This window comes from Nilaparvata lugens, chromosome 9 (assembly GCF_014356525.2).
Source record: "Nilaparvata lugens isolate BPH chromosome 9, ASM1435652v1, whole genome shotgun sequence".
In the NCBI taxonomy this organism is placed as follows: Eukaryota; Metazoa; Arthropoda; class Insecta; order Hemiptera; family Delphacidae; genus Nilaparvata; species Nilaparvata lugens.
The window spans coordinates 38678316-38698917 of record NC_052512.1 but is presented as its reverse complement, the minus strand read 5'-3'; the positions used below and the strand labels follow the sequence as shown (position 1 = coordinate 38698917).

General features: G+C 35.8%; 1 protein-coding gene and 1 long non-coding RNA gene across 3 annotated transcripts in view; one reads left to right on the top strand and one right to left on the bottom strand.

Moving 5' to 3' along the window:
- The window catches only part of LOC111060210 (E3 ubiquitin-protein ligase Iruka), a 28385-nt gene extending 17058 nt beyond the window's left edge, over positions 1-11327 (bottom strand). The window contains exons 1-3 of one of the 2 annotated variants that reach the window (XM_039435836.1): positions 11185-11327; positions 7401-7514; positions 797-873 (exon numbers count right to left, since the gene is read on the bottom strand). In XM_039435836.1, coding sequence (XP_039291770.1) covers positions 797-873; positions 7401-7514; positions 11185-11277 — 284 coding nt within the window. In that variant the 5' untranslated portion in view covers positions 11278-11327. Of the gene's footprint in view, positions 1-796; positions 874-6436; positions 6547-7400; positions 7515-11184 lie in introns of those variants that run through there. The other variant, XM_039435838.1, reaches the window with a different exon arrangement.
- Positions 10589-18680, top strand: LOC120353139. Its single transcript, XR_005572203.1, has 3 exons — positions 10589-10603; positions 11740-11939; positions 18549-18680. It is a non-coding gene; the product is annotated as an uncharacterized LOC120353139 (long non-coding RNA).
- The last annotated feature ends 1922 nt before the right edge of the window (positions 18681-20602 follow it).

Sequence of the window (20602 nt, the reverse complement as noted above, 5' to 3'; positions counted from 1 at the left end):
CCCTTTTAAGTGTCCCTTAACCGTTATTGAGAGAGCCCGCTATTTAGAGATAATGATGTATATTCTTCTTACGGAGAAATGGCGGGGAATAAAAATTTGTCCATTATTGAGAGATGTTCGTTATTTGGAGGTGTCCGTTAAGAGAGATTTCACTGTATTATTATTTTAAAGGGACGGATTCAAGGATCCAAAGGTTCAAAAAACCCCACACGTCAACCGAAGCTTATTGTGTTCCCAAGTAGTATGTTAGTTAGGCAAACCAATACCTGTGTCCTTTACAAGAACCAGGAGTTTTTCCCTATACTAACATCCCATTCATCACTCGGTTGCTTGTTGCAATCCAGTGTGATATGCTTGGCAGTCTCTGCAGACTGATTAGTCCTCGTGACCTACGTGAGTTCCACTCCTGGCCTTCTTTAGGGGTAATCACAATGTTGGAGTTAGCTGGCTAAGTCGAGCTATTCGCTAACTCCAGCTATTTGCTAAGTATGTGTTAACTCAATGTATAGGTAATATGCTGGATATAATGAATGTACTATCCCATGGTATAGGTCGTTCATGTCGCAACTTTTACTGTTATCTCAAGCCGATAGTCCACGTAGTTCTTTTCTATGCTGCTGTGTGACGCTGGTAGTCTCTCATATTGTGCCGTTCATACACTCTTACCCGGTCAAAACAGTGAAAATCGTCAATAATCAACAGTAATCGGCTTGAGATAACAGTGGAAGTTGCGACATAAACGCCCTATACCATGGGATATCTACTCACGCTATTGTTTATCTATGCTAATATTCACCTGTCTCTGTTCCTCCGAGCTCCTCTACGCCCTCCACCCGTGCCTGCCAATTCCGAAGATAGAATTGAGCTCAACATCTGAAAAAAAAGAAAACGTTTCAACTATTAAGGTCTACTTGATTCTCTTATACAGGACAAATTATTGTGCCAGTACTCCTATATATGCCAGAATGCCAGTGAGACTTGGGCAACTACAAATTCAAATTCATTTATTTGCCATAAAATAATACAGATTGATAAAAAACTGAAAAGATTCAATGATTTTATTACAGCCAGAAAATACATACAGTACACTAGGCCATGTCATTACAATAAAATTTCTAACAGAATTACAATAACAATACATAAATAAAGATAATACACAACATGCAGTGCAAGAGCAGGCTTCAAAGCTATTCGGTTTCTCACAAGAAAATAATAGATAATAATACAGAAATATCAATAAACAATTACTAAACTTCAATTCTATCACAGTCTATACAGCCTATTCTAATTTTAATCTATACCTACTTTTACAATAAATCGTGAACAAACTAAAACCATAGAAACTCTATTATCACAGTCGGCAATTTACTTAGTGCTTTACACAGTCAATTTACATAGTGCTTGGGTCAGACTCGTCAAACTCATGAATGGAATAGAACGGGTTGGCGACCAGCCATGACTTGACCCGCTTCTTAAAGCTCACCAGAGGCAGCTCTCTTACTTCATCAGGTAGCCTATTGAAAAATCTGATGCCAGATATGGAAAACTTTTCCTGGATCTTTCCAATCTCACCCCGGCAGGACCAGGTTTCCATTTCCCCGTGTAGCGTGACTGTGGATCTGATTGGCCCTGGTGTACAAATGAATATTCTCTCTAACCGAAACCAAGCACTCGTATATGTACAGGCTGTAAACTGTCATCACTCGTAAATGTACAAACAATGGTTTGCAGTGATCAATCCAACCAGCTCTCATCACAATTCTAATGGCTCTTTTTTGCATTAATAGCACCCTATTCACACTCGCAGCGTGCCCCCACAGCCTTGTACCATATGCAATATGGCTCTGGAAAAAAGCAAAGTAAGCTTGGCGCACAAAACCGTCAGGCACACATGATACAAGCCTTCTAAGCAGAAAAATGACCCTACTTAGCCTTTTGCAGAGCTGGCTGATGTGAGCCTCCCAGGTCAACCTACTATCCAGGGAAAACCCCAAGAGCTTCACAGTACCCGTGGCAATCCCAGAATTGAGGCTGAATGATAGCTCCTGAGTCTTGTCACTGTTAAGAGCCAGCTTATTTAGATCAAACCATTGAGACGCACTATGATACAGCTCCCTCACAGCAAGCCTGGCAGAATCTACGCTCTTATGATCCGCAAATAGTGATGTGTCATCTGCGAATAACAGAACACCACCATCTACTGAATAATATATATCATTTATTGAGATGAGAAAGAGCAAAGGTCCCAAAACTGATCCCTGTGGGACTCCATGTTTCAAGGGTGCAGGACTTGATAGTTCACCATTCCAGTCCACAACCTGCAACCTATCACTCAGGTATGATTTCATCAGTCTGACAGCACCGACTCCAAGGCCATACTTCTCCAGCTTTCCCAATAGAATATTGTGCGAGACACAGTCGAAGGCACGTGATAAATCACAGAGCAAAAGCGATGAAGATCTTCCATTCTCAAATGCCTCCAGGACTGATTGAATGAGAGTCTGCACAGCAGAGACAGTCGATCTTCCTCTCCTGAAACCAAACTGAACAGGAACCAGCAGACCATTATTCTCAAAATAGTTGTACAGCTGAATAAACAATACCGTCTCAAAAATTTTTGCAATCACCGGGATCAAAGATATGAATCTATAGTTGCTTACACTGTCCAGAGCACCCTTCTTGTGAATTGGAACTGCTCTTGATATCTTGAGCTCATCAGGGAAAACACCCTCATCGATACACTTATTGATAAGGCATGCAAGTATTGGACTCAAGAAACAAATAATCTGCCTCAGAAAAGCCACACTTATTCCATAAATATCTTTTGCCTTTGATACACTAACATTATTTACTATGCTTACAACATCAGCAGGTGTCACATGGTTCCATTCAAAGTTTCCTTCTACAACTGGAATACCCTGAAGAGCATTGGGAAGATCGGTTGCAATATTATTTGGAATATTATTCACAATACTCTCCACAGATGTGACATAGAACTGATTAAATTCACTGGCAGTTGTGAAACTTAGATCCCCTTCTTCTGATTTAGGCTTATGTGAATTTATAAGACTCCAGGCAGCCCTACATGAATTTTGAGCCTCTGCAATGAATTTTGCATTGGCGTTTTTCTTAGCCTCTCGCAATCTATAACGGTAATCCTTCTTGAGCCCAGTTGCTAGTTCAACCAGGTGAGGCCTGATTCTAGCTAAATCATTTGTCATGGATACCATATCTCTCATTCGGGCTAGTTCAGGAGTGAACCAGTCTTTTACTTGTGGTACAGAATTTCCCTTCATAGTTGTGAATCTTTTAGAACTTAGCGACCTCATTCTTAGTGGAAAGAAAAACTTGAAACCATCCATGAGAGCATGAAAGAAACATTGAAAACCACCAACCGCCTGCATATCAATAACAGATTCCAACCAAGAGTCAACCCAAACTCCCAAATAATTACAGAAAAGTCTGACAATACCATCATTGAACACTCTGTAAGAAACGTTTCTACTGGAACCATTACAACTTCCAACAACATCTGCCATAAAAGTGGCTTCCATGAGAATGTGTTTATGATCTGCAATCTGATCAACACTAACCTCAGCAACATAGCTCCAATGGTCCAAATTTGTGAAAAAATTATCAAGGGAAGCATTACCTCTTGTAGGTTGCATTACTGCACTATACAAATTCAGACTTCTTAACAAATTCAAAAAACCTGAGGATGCTGCCGACGTGCCAAGCAAATCAATATTGTGATCAGTTCCAATTATTACAAACAAACCAATATTACTGAGACATCCAACACATAATTCAAGCTGCTGCAAAAAACATTCAACATTTCCATTAGGAGAGCGATACATGCTTACCACAACAAGTGACAACTCCGGAATATGTATCCCAGCAAACTCAGCATGCATCTCAATACAGAACTCTTTGAGGTCTAGGGCGTTTGCCGACCATGCCATACTCTCTCGCACAAAAACAGCTACACCACCACTTGAAGTCTGCCTAGAGAAATGAGCTACCTTCCTGAGACCAGCCAAATTGCTGTAGTATTCAATCTCATCTTCAACAAGCCAGTGTTCACAGATGCACAAAACATCGATGTCATGCAGCTCACAAAGTAACTCAAGCTCACTAATTTTATTCCGCATGCATTGGACATTAACGGAGCACAATTTTACGTTCCTACCTGTATAAGTTTCATGATGTTCAATTGATCCCCTTCTGTGCTTGTCCATGGCTGTTATAGGTATATCAATGAGGTTTGAATGAGCAATCATTATACTTCTGGGAGGTTTAGGTTTTCTAATGGAGTTCGAAATTATAGGTATTAGAGAGCCAGTTACCTCTGCATGTAGGCTGAAGCTTTGTTCAACTTCATTGTCTGGAGCTATTAGTTTAAATTTAATGCTACATCTGGTTCGCCTGTAGCCGGTACTACAGCATCAACCTCTCCCCCAATCAACGAAGTACTGCCCTCCAAACATGGCCCAGTTGTGAGCTCAATAATCATGGACTCATAAAGGTTACTACTAGAAGTGGCTTTTTTCCTATCCAGGGAATCCCTAATAATAGCATCAAGCCTCCTAGCTATTTTAATTTTCCCTTTTTTATTGATGTGTAAACCATGACTTGTGTGTTCTTTTGCAGTGAGATCCCATGTGTTCAACAAGGTAACAAATCCGGAGACAATTTTTTTCAGGAGACCATTAATCACCTTTATCATGCAATTTATAGGTGAGGCAGCCGGCATATCATATCTGTAAGGCACAGTCCCTATTATCACGTTAGATTGATAAAACTACAATGAGTGAAGAGAAAATGTTGAGTGTCTTTGAAAGGATGGTCCTGATGTGAATCTTTGGAGGTGTTCAAGAAGCAGGAGGCCTTTTAAAACAAGAAAGATGATAAAACTGTTCTATGATACTTGTATCCAAAATGGCGGCTGATTGAAGTTTTAGTTTATGAAGAAATGAGGGGTTGTAACTAAAATATTTTTGATGTAAACACCTATTGTGTGGTACACTAGTGGTTCTGTGAACAGTAGACCTCGCGCTCAGTGAGTTACATTGACCTATTGTTGTTTTCTCAAGAATTAATACATAATTTATCAATTAAAAATGTCTAGAGAAAATCCTAAATAAACATAGAGCTTTCTGTCCTATATCGTACCGTGACGTGTCGTCCCGGAATGTGAGTGTGAGCGCTGTTATCAGGTCTGGCTGCAACTGTCTACAACGTTGATGGAAAGATACAATTTTCAATATGATCGATGTTTTTGAATGGGTAGTATTATAGTCAACTGTCTACTAACGTTAATGAAAGATACATTTTCAAGATTTTCGATGTTTTTGAACGGGTAGTATTATAGTCCACTAGACAGCTGATTTATGATGAATAATTCTATAGTCTGATTTTCACGGTAATATTGGCTCCTTTTTCCTTTTATATTATTCTTGAAATGCAAAATTTCCAAAATCCTTGTATATACGTCGACGCGAAATTTAAAAAGGAACATACCTGTCAAATTTCATGAAAATCTATTACCGCGTTTCGCCGTAAATGCACAACATAAAAACATATAAACATTTAAACATTAAGAAAAATGCCAAACCGTCGACTTAAATCCTAGACCTCACTTCGCTCGGTCAATAACTTTAAAAGCCAAGAAAGAAGACATCAATAAAAATGTTCTATGATACTTTTATCCAAAATGACGGCTGATTAAAGATTCAGTTTCTAAAGAAATAATTTATAACGTACTATCAGCCGCCATTTTGGATACAAGTGTCATAGAACATTTTTATTGATGTCATTTTTCTCGTTCTGAAAAAGTCTTAAAAATGATGTACCACACAATAAGTGTTTACATTTAAAATATTTGAGTTACAACCCGTAAGTCACCCCCTTATGAGGGGTTGAAATTCAGTTGTACGTCAAAAGGTGAGGACTTGACCAATAACTTATCCTGAAAGTTACAGTATTATCTATAGTAGTCTCCAATTTATTGAAGGGTTCCCACACATATGACTCACTCTGTATAAGGGTTATATGAAATTATTTTTTAATAATCAACAAATTAAAGTAGCCATATTAAAATACTTTTTTAGGGAAAAAATAGGCTAAAGCCTATCTAATGAATATTAATATCAGGTGCGGCTACAGCGGGGTGGCACTTGGACACTGTCCTCCAAGTAATTTAAAAAAAATTAAATACAGTCCCCGTATACAGTCTTTCCCTATCTTATGCACTGTCGCGACTAAATGGCACCTAAAGTCTGATCCATTGCTCGGTTGAACTGCAACTCAGTGGAGTGATGGGGGGAAAGCTTTGGAATGCAAAAACTGACACTGTTGTACTTTTTACAACAGCGCGACTGCCGGAAGGTTAAACCGAGCATCTGTTTAGATGCCATGATAATAACCTAATATTCACCTGTCTCTGTTCCTCCGAGCTTCTCTGCGCCCACCTCCCGTGCCTGCCAATTCCGAAGATAGATTCCGAAGATTTAATAATCCATTTTGGTCCATATTTTCAGATTTTACTACTATTTTTGATAGTGAAAAGCCAAGACAAGTGGTATCAAACGTTCAAATTTGCGAGTGAAGCAATACGATCGATGTATCTATCATCGATTACAATCAGGTTGGCAGGACTGAACTGCCTGTGTTGATTGTAAGTGCTATGTCTCTCCTATTTTTTCAAATTTAGAAGCTAAATATTGCACGTTGGGTGGCGCCTTTTAGCGGATTTCTGAACTAAAATTTTCAGTGCAAATCCGTAGTTCCGTGTTCGAGATTTACAAAGGATTAAGGCTGTGCAAAGGCTGAAAATAAACTTTTTATTCGTGATATTCTTCAAAGTTTTTTGATATCCTTATATTGTAAGGACCTTAAGTTCCAAATTTCAAGTCATTACGTTAATTGGGAGATGAGATATCGTGTACACAGACGCACATAAACTCATAAGGTGCGTACAGACTTTCGCTCTGCTCCGCAACCGAACGTCACTCGAGCAGATCGATTGATGATCGACCGGCGAGCAAGAGTGGAACGCGAGAAGAGCTAACATCTTCCGTAACGTTCATGATCGGTGCGACTGCAGAGCGGGGGCGGAGCGACTGCGGTGCGATGGAGGAACGAGGGCGGAGCCGGCGCGGAGCGGGTTGTAGGCGCGTATATCTGTTCGCAGCTACACACACACACACACACACACACACACACATACACATACACACACACACATACAGACCAATACCCAAAAACCACTTTTTTGGACTCAGGGGACCTTGAAACGTATAGAAATTTACAAATTGGGACACCTTAATTTTTTTGGAAAGCAATACTTTCTTTAACTATGGTAATAGGACAAGGAAAGTAAAAAGAAATCAGCTACTTACTTCAACCGGGTGAAAGTCATCAACATCGGAGAATGATGAATCACTTTCATCATTGGCTTCCGGCTGTTCCATCAGCTCTACAAAGCCATACTGGCATGATGGACACTGGAAGCCCTGTAATATAAACAATAATAATTTTCATTTCCATTAATATACAAACAAGCAATCTAATCAATAAAATGTACATAATATTCAAAAATACAATATATGAAATTTACTACAAATATAAATAAATTGTACAGATGGAAATTACTGAGATATTGCAATTATTCAAATGCTAATGAATTAATTATTATTAAACGAAAATCCAAATTAAATGCTATAATTCACCCCGAAGACTTCTGCTACTGCAAATATTGACATCAGGGTAAACAGCTAGATGGAAATTCGATGAGCGCTACTATACAAATATTATTTGTCAGCCCGGGAATCGAACCCAGTACCTCCTAATTGTCGGTCAGGAATGCTTACCCTAACACCAAACTGAAAATCTCTGGATAGCAGCGCTCATTCATCTGTAGACTGGCTGGCCGCTATGGCTTCGTATAAAATGAACGCTGCTATCCAGAGATTGTCAGTTTGGTGTAAGGGAAAGCATTCCTGACCGACAATTAGGAGGTACTGGGTTCGATTCCCGGGCTGACAAATAGATTTTGAATAGTAGCGCTCATCGAATTTCCATCTAGCTGTTTACCCTGTTGTCAATATTTGCAGTAGCAGAAGTCTTCGGGGTGAATTACAGCATTTATTTGGATTTTCGTCTAATAATAATAAATAAATTGCATTTTTTTCGGAAATTAACCTACTCAACTATGGGAAACCCATGTTCTAGAGCAGGTGTAGTAGTAATAAAATTAAATTTAAAGTGGGGGTGCAAATACATTAGGTAAGTGAGCTCACATATTGTTCGAAATTATGTTTTCTATATTATGTCTTCCAGCTGTTGTGATCCAGTTTTTAACGGCGCATTGAGTTTTCTATCCTATCATATTAAACGAGCAATTTCTGTATATTTGTTTATATTTTTATATCTGTTCATTTTTATATCTGTTTATGTTCAACGGATCTCGAAAACGACTCTAACGATTCTCACGAAATTTGGAACATAGTAGGTTTCTGATATAAAAATTCGATTTTACTAGGTCTCATCCCTAGGAAAACTCGCTGAACCACATCAAAAGGATAATTTATCCTTGGAAAAACAGGTGAGACTTTCGTTGTCTGTGGATCAATGGAAGTGAGTAAGCGAATGCGTCTGTGGAAAATCAAAATATCACGTCCCCGAAATTCATAAGATAAAATTTAAACACGACCTAAAAGATGAAGAAACCTTAAGGGTTTGAAAGGTCAAATTATTCATAATTGATGAAAAATAATAATCATATTAAAAATAAAACATATTTTTGCGATGTTATGATAAATTCATCATAATTTTCAGAGTTATTTTACCGTTTACATGAGTGATTAGTGAGTGTTATTTCGGTATTCAATTTGGTCTGTAAACAATCTATTCTGTTTTCAAATGTTTGGACCTTAGACCAGTTATAGAATAGACACGCTGGGAAGTCTAGCCTCTGAAGGTCTGAAGCCAACATCTACTGCCATATCACCATATTGTGACGTCAGCATCGGATAGAAAACTTTTCTGCAGAGTTTGTTTACATTGTTTTCTATCCGATGCTGACGTCACAATATGGTGATATGGCAGTAGATGTTGGCTTCATCGTCTTTCAATATGAATATATAATGAGCCGTGTCTATTTTGTAACTGGTCTAAGGTTTGGACTAAAAATTGGACCTGAATTCAAGTAAATGGAACATAACCTACTTTTTGGACTATTCATAGTGTATAAATCAAAATTCGGGGAAGAAACAGTCTTGGGCTGTGCCTGTTAGTCCTTCCCCAATCATTTTGAAGAATTGTGTTCTGTTTATCAATAAATGAAAATAACGAGCGAAGCTCGGTGCCACGATATTGTTCTATTAATTCAAGAGCTTTTACAAACATAGAGTTTCGTCATACAGTAACTTAGAAACAATTCAATATTAATATAAGTTCCATTTATACTCAATACTCATATCAGACAACTTGTAAAGCACCAAAGTACCCGATAAATATACCACATGTAGAAATGTGGTCAAATTCAAAAGCTAAAATATAATAAATTATATTAACTATATAATAAATTATATTAACTATAATAAATTATATTATTGTAGACGCTTCATAGAACTTATCGAAGGTCCAATTCCAAATCGACGACTCTATAGTGAGGTACACGTTATAATGACAGTGGAGAGAAAAACGTTGCCGAACCTCTGTCTTGTCAATGCCACATGTTCATCATGTGGAGGATAAGTTATGTTCAATCTAATAGAATCTATAAGGATCAAGTTATTAACCTTTTTTTAATAACTTTGGTGTAAACGCAGCTTTAGCGAAGTTATTGATTCTACAAATGTGGGTAACGATGATGAAGAAGAAGAAAGTAAAAAGTAGGGTAAATTATAAGTTGATTCTATATTCTGACTGTTATATTTCATTAAACTTTAGCTGTATCTCCGGTGGCACTGAGAAGACATAATAATATTCACAGACATATTATCATTTTATGACAAATATTATTACGATTATAAGTTAATGCATCTAACTAATTGGAACGATATTATTCATAAATATTACAAGTAGGCCTAAATGAACAAGTTACATCATGAATCACAAGTTCTAGCCTAACTTTAGCAATTCTGTAGCTACGTTATAAGTTTATTATCATCTGATTCTTTATTTTTAATTTTAATGAGTAACAGATACCAAGAATTCTACGCATAATTACTAAGATTTAATAATCCGTTCTGAATTTCACGTTTTTGATTATTTCATCAGACACTTTCCATCGAGTTGTAGAAAAATTTTCATCAAGTTCATACAAGTTCCAGCCTAACTCTAGCAATTCTGTAGCTACGTTATAAGTTTATTATTTCTAAAACTTCATTTTTAATTTTAGTGAGTAACAGGAACCAAAAATTCCACGCATCATAAATAAGATTTTATAATCCTAGTTCTGAATTTTACGTTTTTGATTATTTCATCAGTCATTTTCAATTATAAATTTTTCATCAATTCGTGACATAATGAATGAATAATACAATCATCTCAATTGAATAGATAGAGATGGCCTTGATTTCAACATGATTGTAATTAGGTGAGTTCAAACAAATAGTTAGGTTGCTCATAGTAATAGTACGATACTACAATTGTAGAAAGTTATCAGACAAGAATAAAATCTTACAGAGTTTCAAAAAACGAATTTTGAAATTAATGTAAACAATGAGATCAAAAACATTGATACTAAGTTGTCAATATAGGCTATGTTGCGGTAACTAGGGAGGGTAGCCCACATTCTTTTCTAATCAATTCAATTTCTGTATGTTGGAATGTTTATAAATTTGAAAAAAAATTTAGTCATTTATTAATGAGTATTCAAGCCTTCACTTTGACAATATTGATAGAAGTTAATTAAATTGCTAATTGGAAAGGTCCATTCTAATCTTCATAAGAAGCATTGTACCCATCAAACGAAGGATGCCAGTGTTATTATGGTACTTGAATAGTGATAGGCCTACATAGAATATATATTAGTCAATATTGATAATGAGTAAATAAAATCAGAAAACTTGAACTTTAGTACGTCAGGTACAGCGTAGAGTGGAACGTTATGGTGGAATGGAAATCAATGTAACATGAAAGGAATGGGGAAAATCATAAGAAAATTTTAGTACTCACAGGTAAAAGGTTTCGAACTTCTGATTGACATTTGTGACAATAATATCTATCTTCCCTAGTTAACAAATTTTCAATATTCGTTTCTTCTGCCATACTCTCTTCTGTGCTGTACTGAGAACTCACTGAAAATTTACACTGCAAACTAGATCAGAAATGAGCAATAAACACCATCGAGATTTCGATTATCAAACAAACTACACTATTCAAAATACAAATTCGAGTTGCAAAAATCTTTTAAATGTATTTCAAATTTTATTATTTTAATTATCAGAACCATTTATTGGCCATAAAATGTTTCTTCTAAAATTCTTTCAACATATGCTCCATTGCTCATTGTACGCTACTTATACAAAATTAAAATTGCTTGAGTTAAGAGTAAACAATTTATGAAGTAAATGAAGAAATATCTTGTCCAGTTCCACTATAAATTTAAAATTCATAATAATTATGATTTCAATTACTGTCATTAAATTTGAACTTGAATGTTATAATTCAGTCTTTCTCTAGACTTCTACATACTTTATATAATAAATACTCTTTCAATCTTTTTTATAGATTGACTTTCTTTTAAGATGGCTGATTTTGGTGACACAATTCTGGACGAGTTTGCATTCTGTAACGATTCTGTGGCCAGAGACCCGATCCAGAACTTAACCTACAAATTACAAATTAAGATAACCTCAAATTTGGAACTGCTGACTTGGAGTTAGTTAATTTGAATCAAATAATAATCTTCTCAAATAAATTTTAATATGGTGAGTACGTTTAAGCCTTATGCATTTTTTCATTAGAGTTTTTCCACTTGAGCTTAAGTGACTTGAGTAGGCTATAATATAGTGAATTAATTGTCAACTGATTCTAGATTACCTGTACAGAAATGATACATCAAACACATTTATAGCAACATATCAAAAAACTTACTATGTATTAAATATTAATCAATTGACTGCCTCTTGTCCTTTAGGAGGGCCCAGTTACAATATTATAATAATATGATGTGGACGTAATTCCAGGTCCAGTGCCATTACACCTGTCATCAAATTTTTGGTTGATATCGATCTAGGCCTAGTATGTTTTTAATTTATAAGTGGCCGTTGTTTAATTTTGTAATAAGAATAACATACTCAATTGATTCCAATCAGAAAATTCATGACAGATATAACTTAATGGCATTAGGCCAGGACTATAACCTCATAATGTATTTTGATATTGTCTCAATATAATGAATATACTGTCTCAATACCTGACGACGTTTTGCCCTATGAAAACCCACAAAAATAGAGCCAATGACTCAAACATGCATGTTAATAGTTGGTACAATCCTGAACTCAAGACCATGAAGAACCACCTGTTAGTCTTGTATAAAATTTGGAAGATCCGAGGTGCCAATGAAGACAAAGAGAGATTCAAAGATTTCAAAAAACTTTACACTGAAGCGATTGCTAGGGCAAAGTTGTCACTCAACGACAAGCTGTTGACAGAATCTAACAATAAATGTAAAACAGCATGGAAAATCATCAACAATGAATCTAAACACAAGAATAAGTCATCAACTACAATCAACATTCCTCCTGAGAAACTGAATGATTTTTTCTTAGTGCAGGAGTTCATGCTCAGGATATGTCTATCTCTACATCAGTTACAATGGAAGATATGCTGGAAAAATGTAATCTCATCAATTCAATTCAATTCAATTTTATTTTAATGTTATGCATCGTATGTAATACAATATTAACACAGGTCATAAACATTTCATCAAACAATACACATCTTAAATACATTACAAATGTCACCTCAATATAAATGCAATATAGTCTATATAATTAAAAACAATGTTAATATCACAGATGGAATTATTGTAGTTGAATAAACTAAAAACATCAATTTAAAAAATGTGGCTGCACCAAGATTTGCATGGAAAGAGGTTGACATTGAAACGGTGAAGTCCATAGTGGGAAATCTCAGTTCCTCAAGAAGTGAGGATACCTTTGGTCTTTCAAATTATACGGTGAAGAACATTATCGATTCGATTCTCCGTCCACTGACATGTGTAATTAATTTGATTATGATACTTGGAGCTTTTCCTGAATGCTTGAAAATGTCGATAATAAATCCAATCTATAAAAAAGGTGAAAAGGAACTGCCAGAAAGCTACAGACCAATAGCAATAGTCTCGATCGTAGGTAAAATCATTGAGGCATGTCTACTGAAACAGCTGTATGAGTACTTTGTAGAAAATAATTTGCTCAACCCCAATCAATTTGGATTTAGACCAAATCATTCAACAACTATGGCGATTGAAAAGGTTGTCAACTACATTCTTGAGAGCTTTGAAAGCCAATGTATGGTTGCTGGTGATCTACTGGACCTGAGTCGTGCGTTTGACTCCATGTCACATTCAATATTGTTTGAAAAGTTGAGATACTATGGTATTGAAGGTAGCGAGCTGACTCTGATTCAAAGCTTCTTGAGCAATAGACAACAGGTGGTAAAAGTAAATAATAAACTATCTAGCCCAAAAGCCGTGAAAACAGGCGTCCCTCAAGGGTCTGTTTTGGGGCCGTTTTTATTTCTAGTGTTCGTAATGATTTCAGTTGTAATATACCATGCTTTTAATATTGTATGCCGACGACACTACAATTCTCAATTCTGGTGCGAATGCGGAAAATCTTATTCATGACCTTGACGTTTCAACAAAAACCTCAAAAATATGGTACAATGCCAACAGCCTCCGTCTTAATGAGACCAAAACTGAGAGGATATTATTTTCCTTGAAGAGCAGAATAGATCCTAGCCTAAAAAACTACACGAAGCCGGTCAAATTGCTGGGCTTAATGCTGGACAGTAAGCTATGCTGGGAAGACCATATCGAGTTTCTTTGTAAAAAACTATCAAGAGTCACCTTTCTTCTACGTAAACTTAAACTATCAGTCAGCCCTGGAGTTTTGATGATGGCATACTACGGTCTCTTCCATTCACATTTAAATTATGGTCTCCGTTTATGGGGCAACTGCTCTTCTGCCAGCAGAGTGTTTCTATGGCAGAAAAAAGCCATAAGATGCATTGCAGGACTCAAATTCAACGAGTCATGTAGAGATGCTTTCAAGAAACTTAGCGTCCCAACCCTTGCTAGTATGTATATTTATGTAAATCTAATTTACATGAAGGAAAATGAAGATAACTTTATGAAACAGCAAGAAAATCATGATCACAACACAAGAAATAAATTTGACTTGATAAAACCTTCTATAAGGCTGCACAAGACTTATAAAAGCCATAAATACCAGCAGATTATTCTTTTCAATAAACTTCCCTTAACAATTAGAAGTCTTCCAAGCAGCAAATTCAAGAGAATAGTAAAAGAACTGCTGAGACGTAACGCATTCTATACAATAGAGGAATATCTCGATAGTCAAATATTGCAATGTTAAATTTACACATGTTAACTTTAAAATGAGAATGAACTACTCACCTTGTTTTGCCTGCTTGTACGGAATAACTTATTGTCGCGACTAATTTAAGACATTTTCTCATGGCATGACTGTACCTATTATAGCCTATTTATTTTTTATTTGTAGTTTTTAACTTGACACGATCCATATATATTATGTTATATTTGTTGATCAATAAACAATTCTATTCTATTCTATTCTATTCTATTCTATTCTATATTGTTAATAGAGATGTGTTGTTCGGTCATGACCCGTTCGAATTGAACGGGTCATTAAGGTGAACGAGTGATCCGGATCACATTTATTCAAAAAACCCGTTTATTTGACCCCTGTTTTTACTGTCTTTACACATCAACTGTGGTGAACTTTTTTTTTTTTTGCTTGTTTATATGAAAGCTATAGGGAATTAACTGTTCAATTGAACGGGTCTTTTTGAACGGGTCGCGACAGTGAACGTGAACGACTGACCCGAATCAGTAAAGTGATCCGAACTTCCCATCTCTAATTGTGAAAAAAAATATATATAAAACTTATCTAATACCATAGATGAACAATAGCATAAGTAGATATACCATGGTATAGGGCGTTTATGTCGCAACTTTTACTGTTATCTCAAGCTGATAGTCCACGTAAATCTTTTCTGTGAAGCTCTATGAGGTTGTAGTCTCTTAAATTGTGCCGATCATACACTCTCACTCGGTCAAAACAGTAAAAATCGACAGTAATCGGCTTGAGATAACAGTAAAAGTTGTAACATGAACGCCCTATACCATGGGATATCTACTTACGCTATTGTTTCTCTATGGTAATGCTTGGAGGCGTAGAGCTATCAATCAGATTGTAAGATGGGACCACGAGCGAGCCATTCACTATCCGATTTTTATGTAAACTTTAGGTTTAATAAACAATGTCGGACCGTATAGTCTGGTCCACGTTATAATGGCAGTGGATAAAGATAGAAGAATAGCGATGTCAATTCTCTGCATTAATTAATTATATTACTACACCGTCAAAAACATAATTGTCATCGTTGTGGACCTAGAAAAGGATAGTACCACCGGCTTTGTCGAATGATAGAAAAGGATAGCAAAACTGAAGTTGATCAAATACTGTCATTATAACGTGGACCTCACTATAGTAAATGGGTCAGTTGGAAGTTGATGTTGGGTCAAACGCTGTCGGACGATTTGGGTAAACTGAAAATCCGTATTTCACTGTAACCTTGCATTGTAACATTACAAAGATTAACATTAATGTGTAGGTGCCATACGCAAGAATAGAAAATGTTATTAATCCCAGTCATTCATCTTGGGACTCAATTACATGGTCAATAAATGAAAAATACTATTTTATAGTAATTTAAGTAAATTTGGCATTGGACAAAGTCTGATCTAATACTATAGTGAAGTCCACGTTATAATGGCAGTGGAAAAAGATAAACCTTATCTGCCACCATCTATAGAAGGCATTGACAAGAAATAGGTTCGGCAACGTTGTTCTTCTATCTTTCTCCACTGCCATTATATAGTGGACCTCACTATAGTCGTTCTATTCTATAACAAGAAAGTGATTTAATAGTAGCCTAAGGCTAGGCGCACACTGGTTAGTCAAGACAAGACACGTTTAGTCACAATACTTCACATAGTTGATTATGAAGACATGTCTAATTGCAATGACTAATCGGTGTGTGTTGACAAGACATGATCAGACACGTTTAGTCACAATACTTCACATAGTTGCTTATGAAGACATGTCTAATTGCAATGACTGATCGGTGTGTGTTGCATCATAAGCAACTATGTGAAGTACTGTGACTAAACGTGTCTGATCATGTCTTGGCTTGACTAACTGGGTATGCGCCTAGCCTAAGTAGTTCGTGATGGAAAACAACATTAAATAAATTATATCATAGAGCTCGATGTTTGCTATATCGACTGCTAATTATCAAGTTATTTTATTTTAGAGCTCGATGTTGCTATATTTACTGATAAATTATAAAGCTATCAGTGGATATTAATTCAAATTCAAATTTATTCCACAAAAATGTAAACAATACAAAATCAAAATACAAGTTCTCAAAAACAAAATAACTTAGTTATTAATATACATATTACACTGTATTATTTATTCTACATAGTGGATTTCTACTGGAAAATGTATAACTTGTCCGCCAGTAGGAGTAGCAATAATTACATTATAACAAAAGTAAAAGAAAAGACATTACAGAACTCAAGAATTTAGATCATAATTCCAAAAATAAGATGTCGAACTATTAGGGGAAAATATCTAGCCTATATTACGTTGATATTGAAGTAATAAGATTGAATTATCCAGTTTTTAACGGTTGGTGGGATATATTTAATCACTTTTTGATTGGTGAGATCATTTGGGATATTATTTATAATTTTTGGAGCAATATAAATGAGCTGTTTTCGAATTAGTGAATTAGTTTTAGAATTGCCTCTATAGTGAGGTCCACATTATAATGGCAGTGGAGAAAGATAGGAGAAAAACATTGCCGAACCTCTGTCTTGTCAATGCCTTTTATAGACGGTAGCTGATTGATGTAATATTAGCTGTTCATTCTCGTTTAAAATGCAGGATTTGGTTTTGGATGGTGTGAGAGGACGAGGTAGACCTAGGATGGAACATCTGGTACAAAATTTTTGACTTTGTAGATTAATGACGACTAGTTGGGAGGTATACAAAGCCCAAAATCCGCATCTCTAGCCCTTCTATTGAAGTTGTGGAACTGCTAAGTTGACACTTGTTGCAGAGTTGAAAATTTCACCCCCACATTGAATCCGCTATAACAATAGAAGGAAAACAATAAGTAGTGAAATAATACATCAAATTAAAGAGAAAACAAAGCTCTACAAATCTACGGTGAGCATTCATTTTTACGATGCATTGTTGGAGAGTTGTAGGCCCTTAAACATAAAAAATAGGATTAAAAGCTGTTATTTTAACAATTTTACACTTTTAAGAGCGTATATCTCGATAACTGTTAGAGAAATGACAAATCACCACAGAACAAATATTATAGAGAATTTATCAAGCTTCATTTCTAAATAGCTAGTCATGTCGGTTGAACGCATTTTTCTCAAGATATGAGCGTGTAAGCAGAACATTGAAAAATGCAACTTTTAAACCACCCTCATCCCTTTAGCACAAGGGGTAGGGATGGGGACTTTTGATATGTTCACCCCCTAAGTGGTCCCAACAAAGCTGCAAAGTCAAAAATTGTGTTCAAAACATTCTCTCAAAATTCCTTTGTCAATTTGTCTATTTTTGCATAAATGAAGATATCACACTCAACACTGAAGCGGCTGCAACAGTCGTGGGGATGTGTGTAAACTTGTGAAATTATACATCAAATTGAAGAGAATTTGATGGTTCATAAGCTCATGATCAGCATGGATTTTTCCCATCGATATTCAAAAAGTTATAAGAGCAAAAATAGCAAAAAATTGAAGGAAAATGTGTTTTTTTTTTCAAAAATGTCACATCTTATAGAGCGGATATCTCGAAAAGTGAGAGAGATAGAGAAAAAGTTGTTAAATCAATATTGTAGGAAATTATGTAAGCTTTGATTTCTTATGGAATAGTCATGTCTGTAAAATGCATAATTATCGATTTATATGCGAGAAACCAAAAAATGGTACCTTTGAACCACCCCCATCCCCTTAGCACAGGGGCTAGGGGTGGGGACTTTTGATATGTTTACCTCCTCAGTACCCTTAACAGAACTGCGGGGTCAAAAATTGTCTTCCAAACTTTTCCCTCTACACCTTTTTTGAGCATTCATTGCCTGGACTAAGGTAACTATAGAATGATCATAATTATGTATTTGATGGTGTAATGTGTAATGGAGAGGCTCTATCAACAACTAACAATATTTTCAATTTTCAGTCGGCGATTTTCAACTTCCAAAGTCTCCTAACAGTTGTTTTGCTGTTGATTTGTACGTGCGCCTATATCCGATCAATGTTTCCCAGTCTTCTGGATAGGAATAAAGTTGGGTAAGTATACAGGGTGCCTACGAACTCCCTACCAACACTCTAGGGCATTGTTCCTGGGTGAAAAACATATCTAAATATCATATTTGAATTGTCCGGAAGTCTTCAGTTACTCACTCAGCGGCCATTTTGATTTTTCACTTATTACTTTTTTACTAAATAATGGTTAAACATACGAAATTGAAACTTTGCACGATCATTTATAACAACTGGGCAAAGCTACAAAAAAATTGAGATAATTTTTCAAATTCTGACGGCCATGTAAAAGTTTGCTTCTTAAATAACTCAGAAACCGATGGTTTTATAAAAACTTTACAAGAATAACTTTTTTTAGTAAATTTAATGGCCTATCGATTGGTACCAGAATTTTTAAGATTGCACGATCATTTATAACAACTGGGCAAAGCTACAAAAAAATTGAGATAATTTTTCAAATTCTGACGGCCATTTAAAAGTTTGTTTCTTAAATAACTCAGAAACCGTTGGTTTTACAAAAACTTTACAAGAATAAATTTTTTTAGTAAATTTAATTGCCTATCGATTGGTACCAGAATTTTTAAGATTGGACCAATAATAACTGAGATATGGCAGCCTTAGTGATATAGTGAGGTCCACATTATAATGACAGTATTTGATCAACTTTGGTTCTGCTATCCTTGTCTATCATTCGGCAAAGCCGGTGGTACTATCCTTTTCTAGGTCCACAACGATGCCAATTATGTTTTTGACGGTGTAGAAATATGATTAATTAATGCAGAGAATCGGCATCGCTATTCTTCTATCTTTATTCACTGTCATTATAACGTGGACCTCACTATAGGTGACCACTGAAAGTTATATACGTGGTTGCAGTGCAAACCAAGGCATGATGATAGAGTCGCCTCAATAATGCAACAATCTCTATTCGCATTGAATGTTAATAGAAAGCGATTTTAGGTCATTTCAAACAATAAAATAACGTTACATAACCCTCTTAAGGTGGGTCAGCAACCTCTAAAGCTGCCATATCTCAGTTAATATTGGTCCAATCTTAAAAAATCTGGTACCAATGTAGGCTGCTATAGTGAGGTCCACATTATAATGGCAGTGGATAAAGATAGAAGAACAGTGTTGACTATTCTCTGCCTTTATTAATTATATTTCTACGTTGTCACAAACAGATTTGGCATCGTTGCGGAGCTAGAAAAGGATAGTACTACCTGCTTTGTCGAATGATAGACAAGGATAGCAACACTAATGTTAATCAAATACTGTCATTATAACGTGGACCTCACTATAGAACCAATTTGACAGAGATTATTCATTCAAGATTACTGTATCTCAATAAATGATTGTTCGTACAATCATGTTTCTAGCCCAATCTTTCAATATCAATCAGAATAGAATTATAGGATAGAAATATGTATCTCATTAACTTGGCTAATATGTTGTCATAATACAGTAAAGTTTTGCTTGAAGCATCCTTAGGATACTGTAGTGAATTTGAATTTCGCTCCTTCAGTCGGAGAACGTAATGTCGGCTGCTAGTGAGAGCGAAATGGCATCACTCGTGATGACGTCACGGACGTTCACTTTGTTACGTTCAATCTGTGAGTGGCCAAACACATTCTGACCGTTGGGCGCAATTTGCAGATTCCCGTCCACTACAGGTAGAAAATAAACTTGGACCCATCACAGACCTTGAAGCCATTAAATCACTCTCTTGTTATTGAATAGCAGTCAAATTACTTCCATAAATGTTCCTTCCTAATCATATTTATAATGTATCTTCTTATCTAGCTGTGCTGTTTCTTCTTATGATATTTTTCTCCATACTAGGCTACTAGTGATTATCTAGTGTTCTAATGGAATTCGAACCATGTCAAAGAAAGGAAAAATGTGAGTAGAAATATGGGTGGAGATTATTAAAACTATAAACTATATACATTTTATAAAACTTTACCTCAA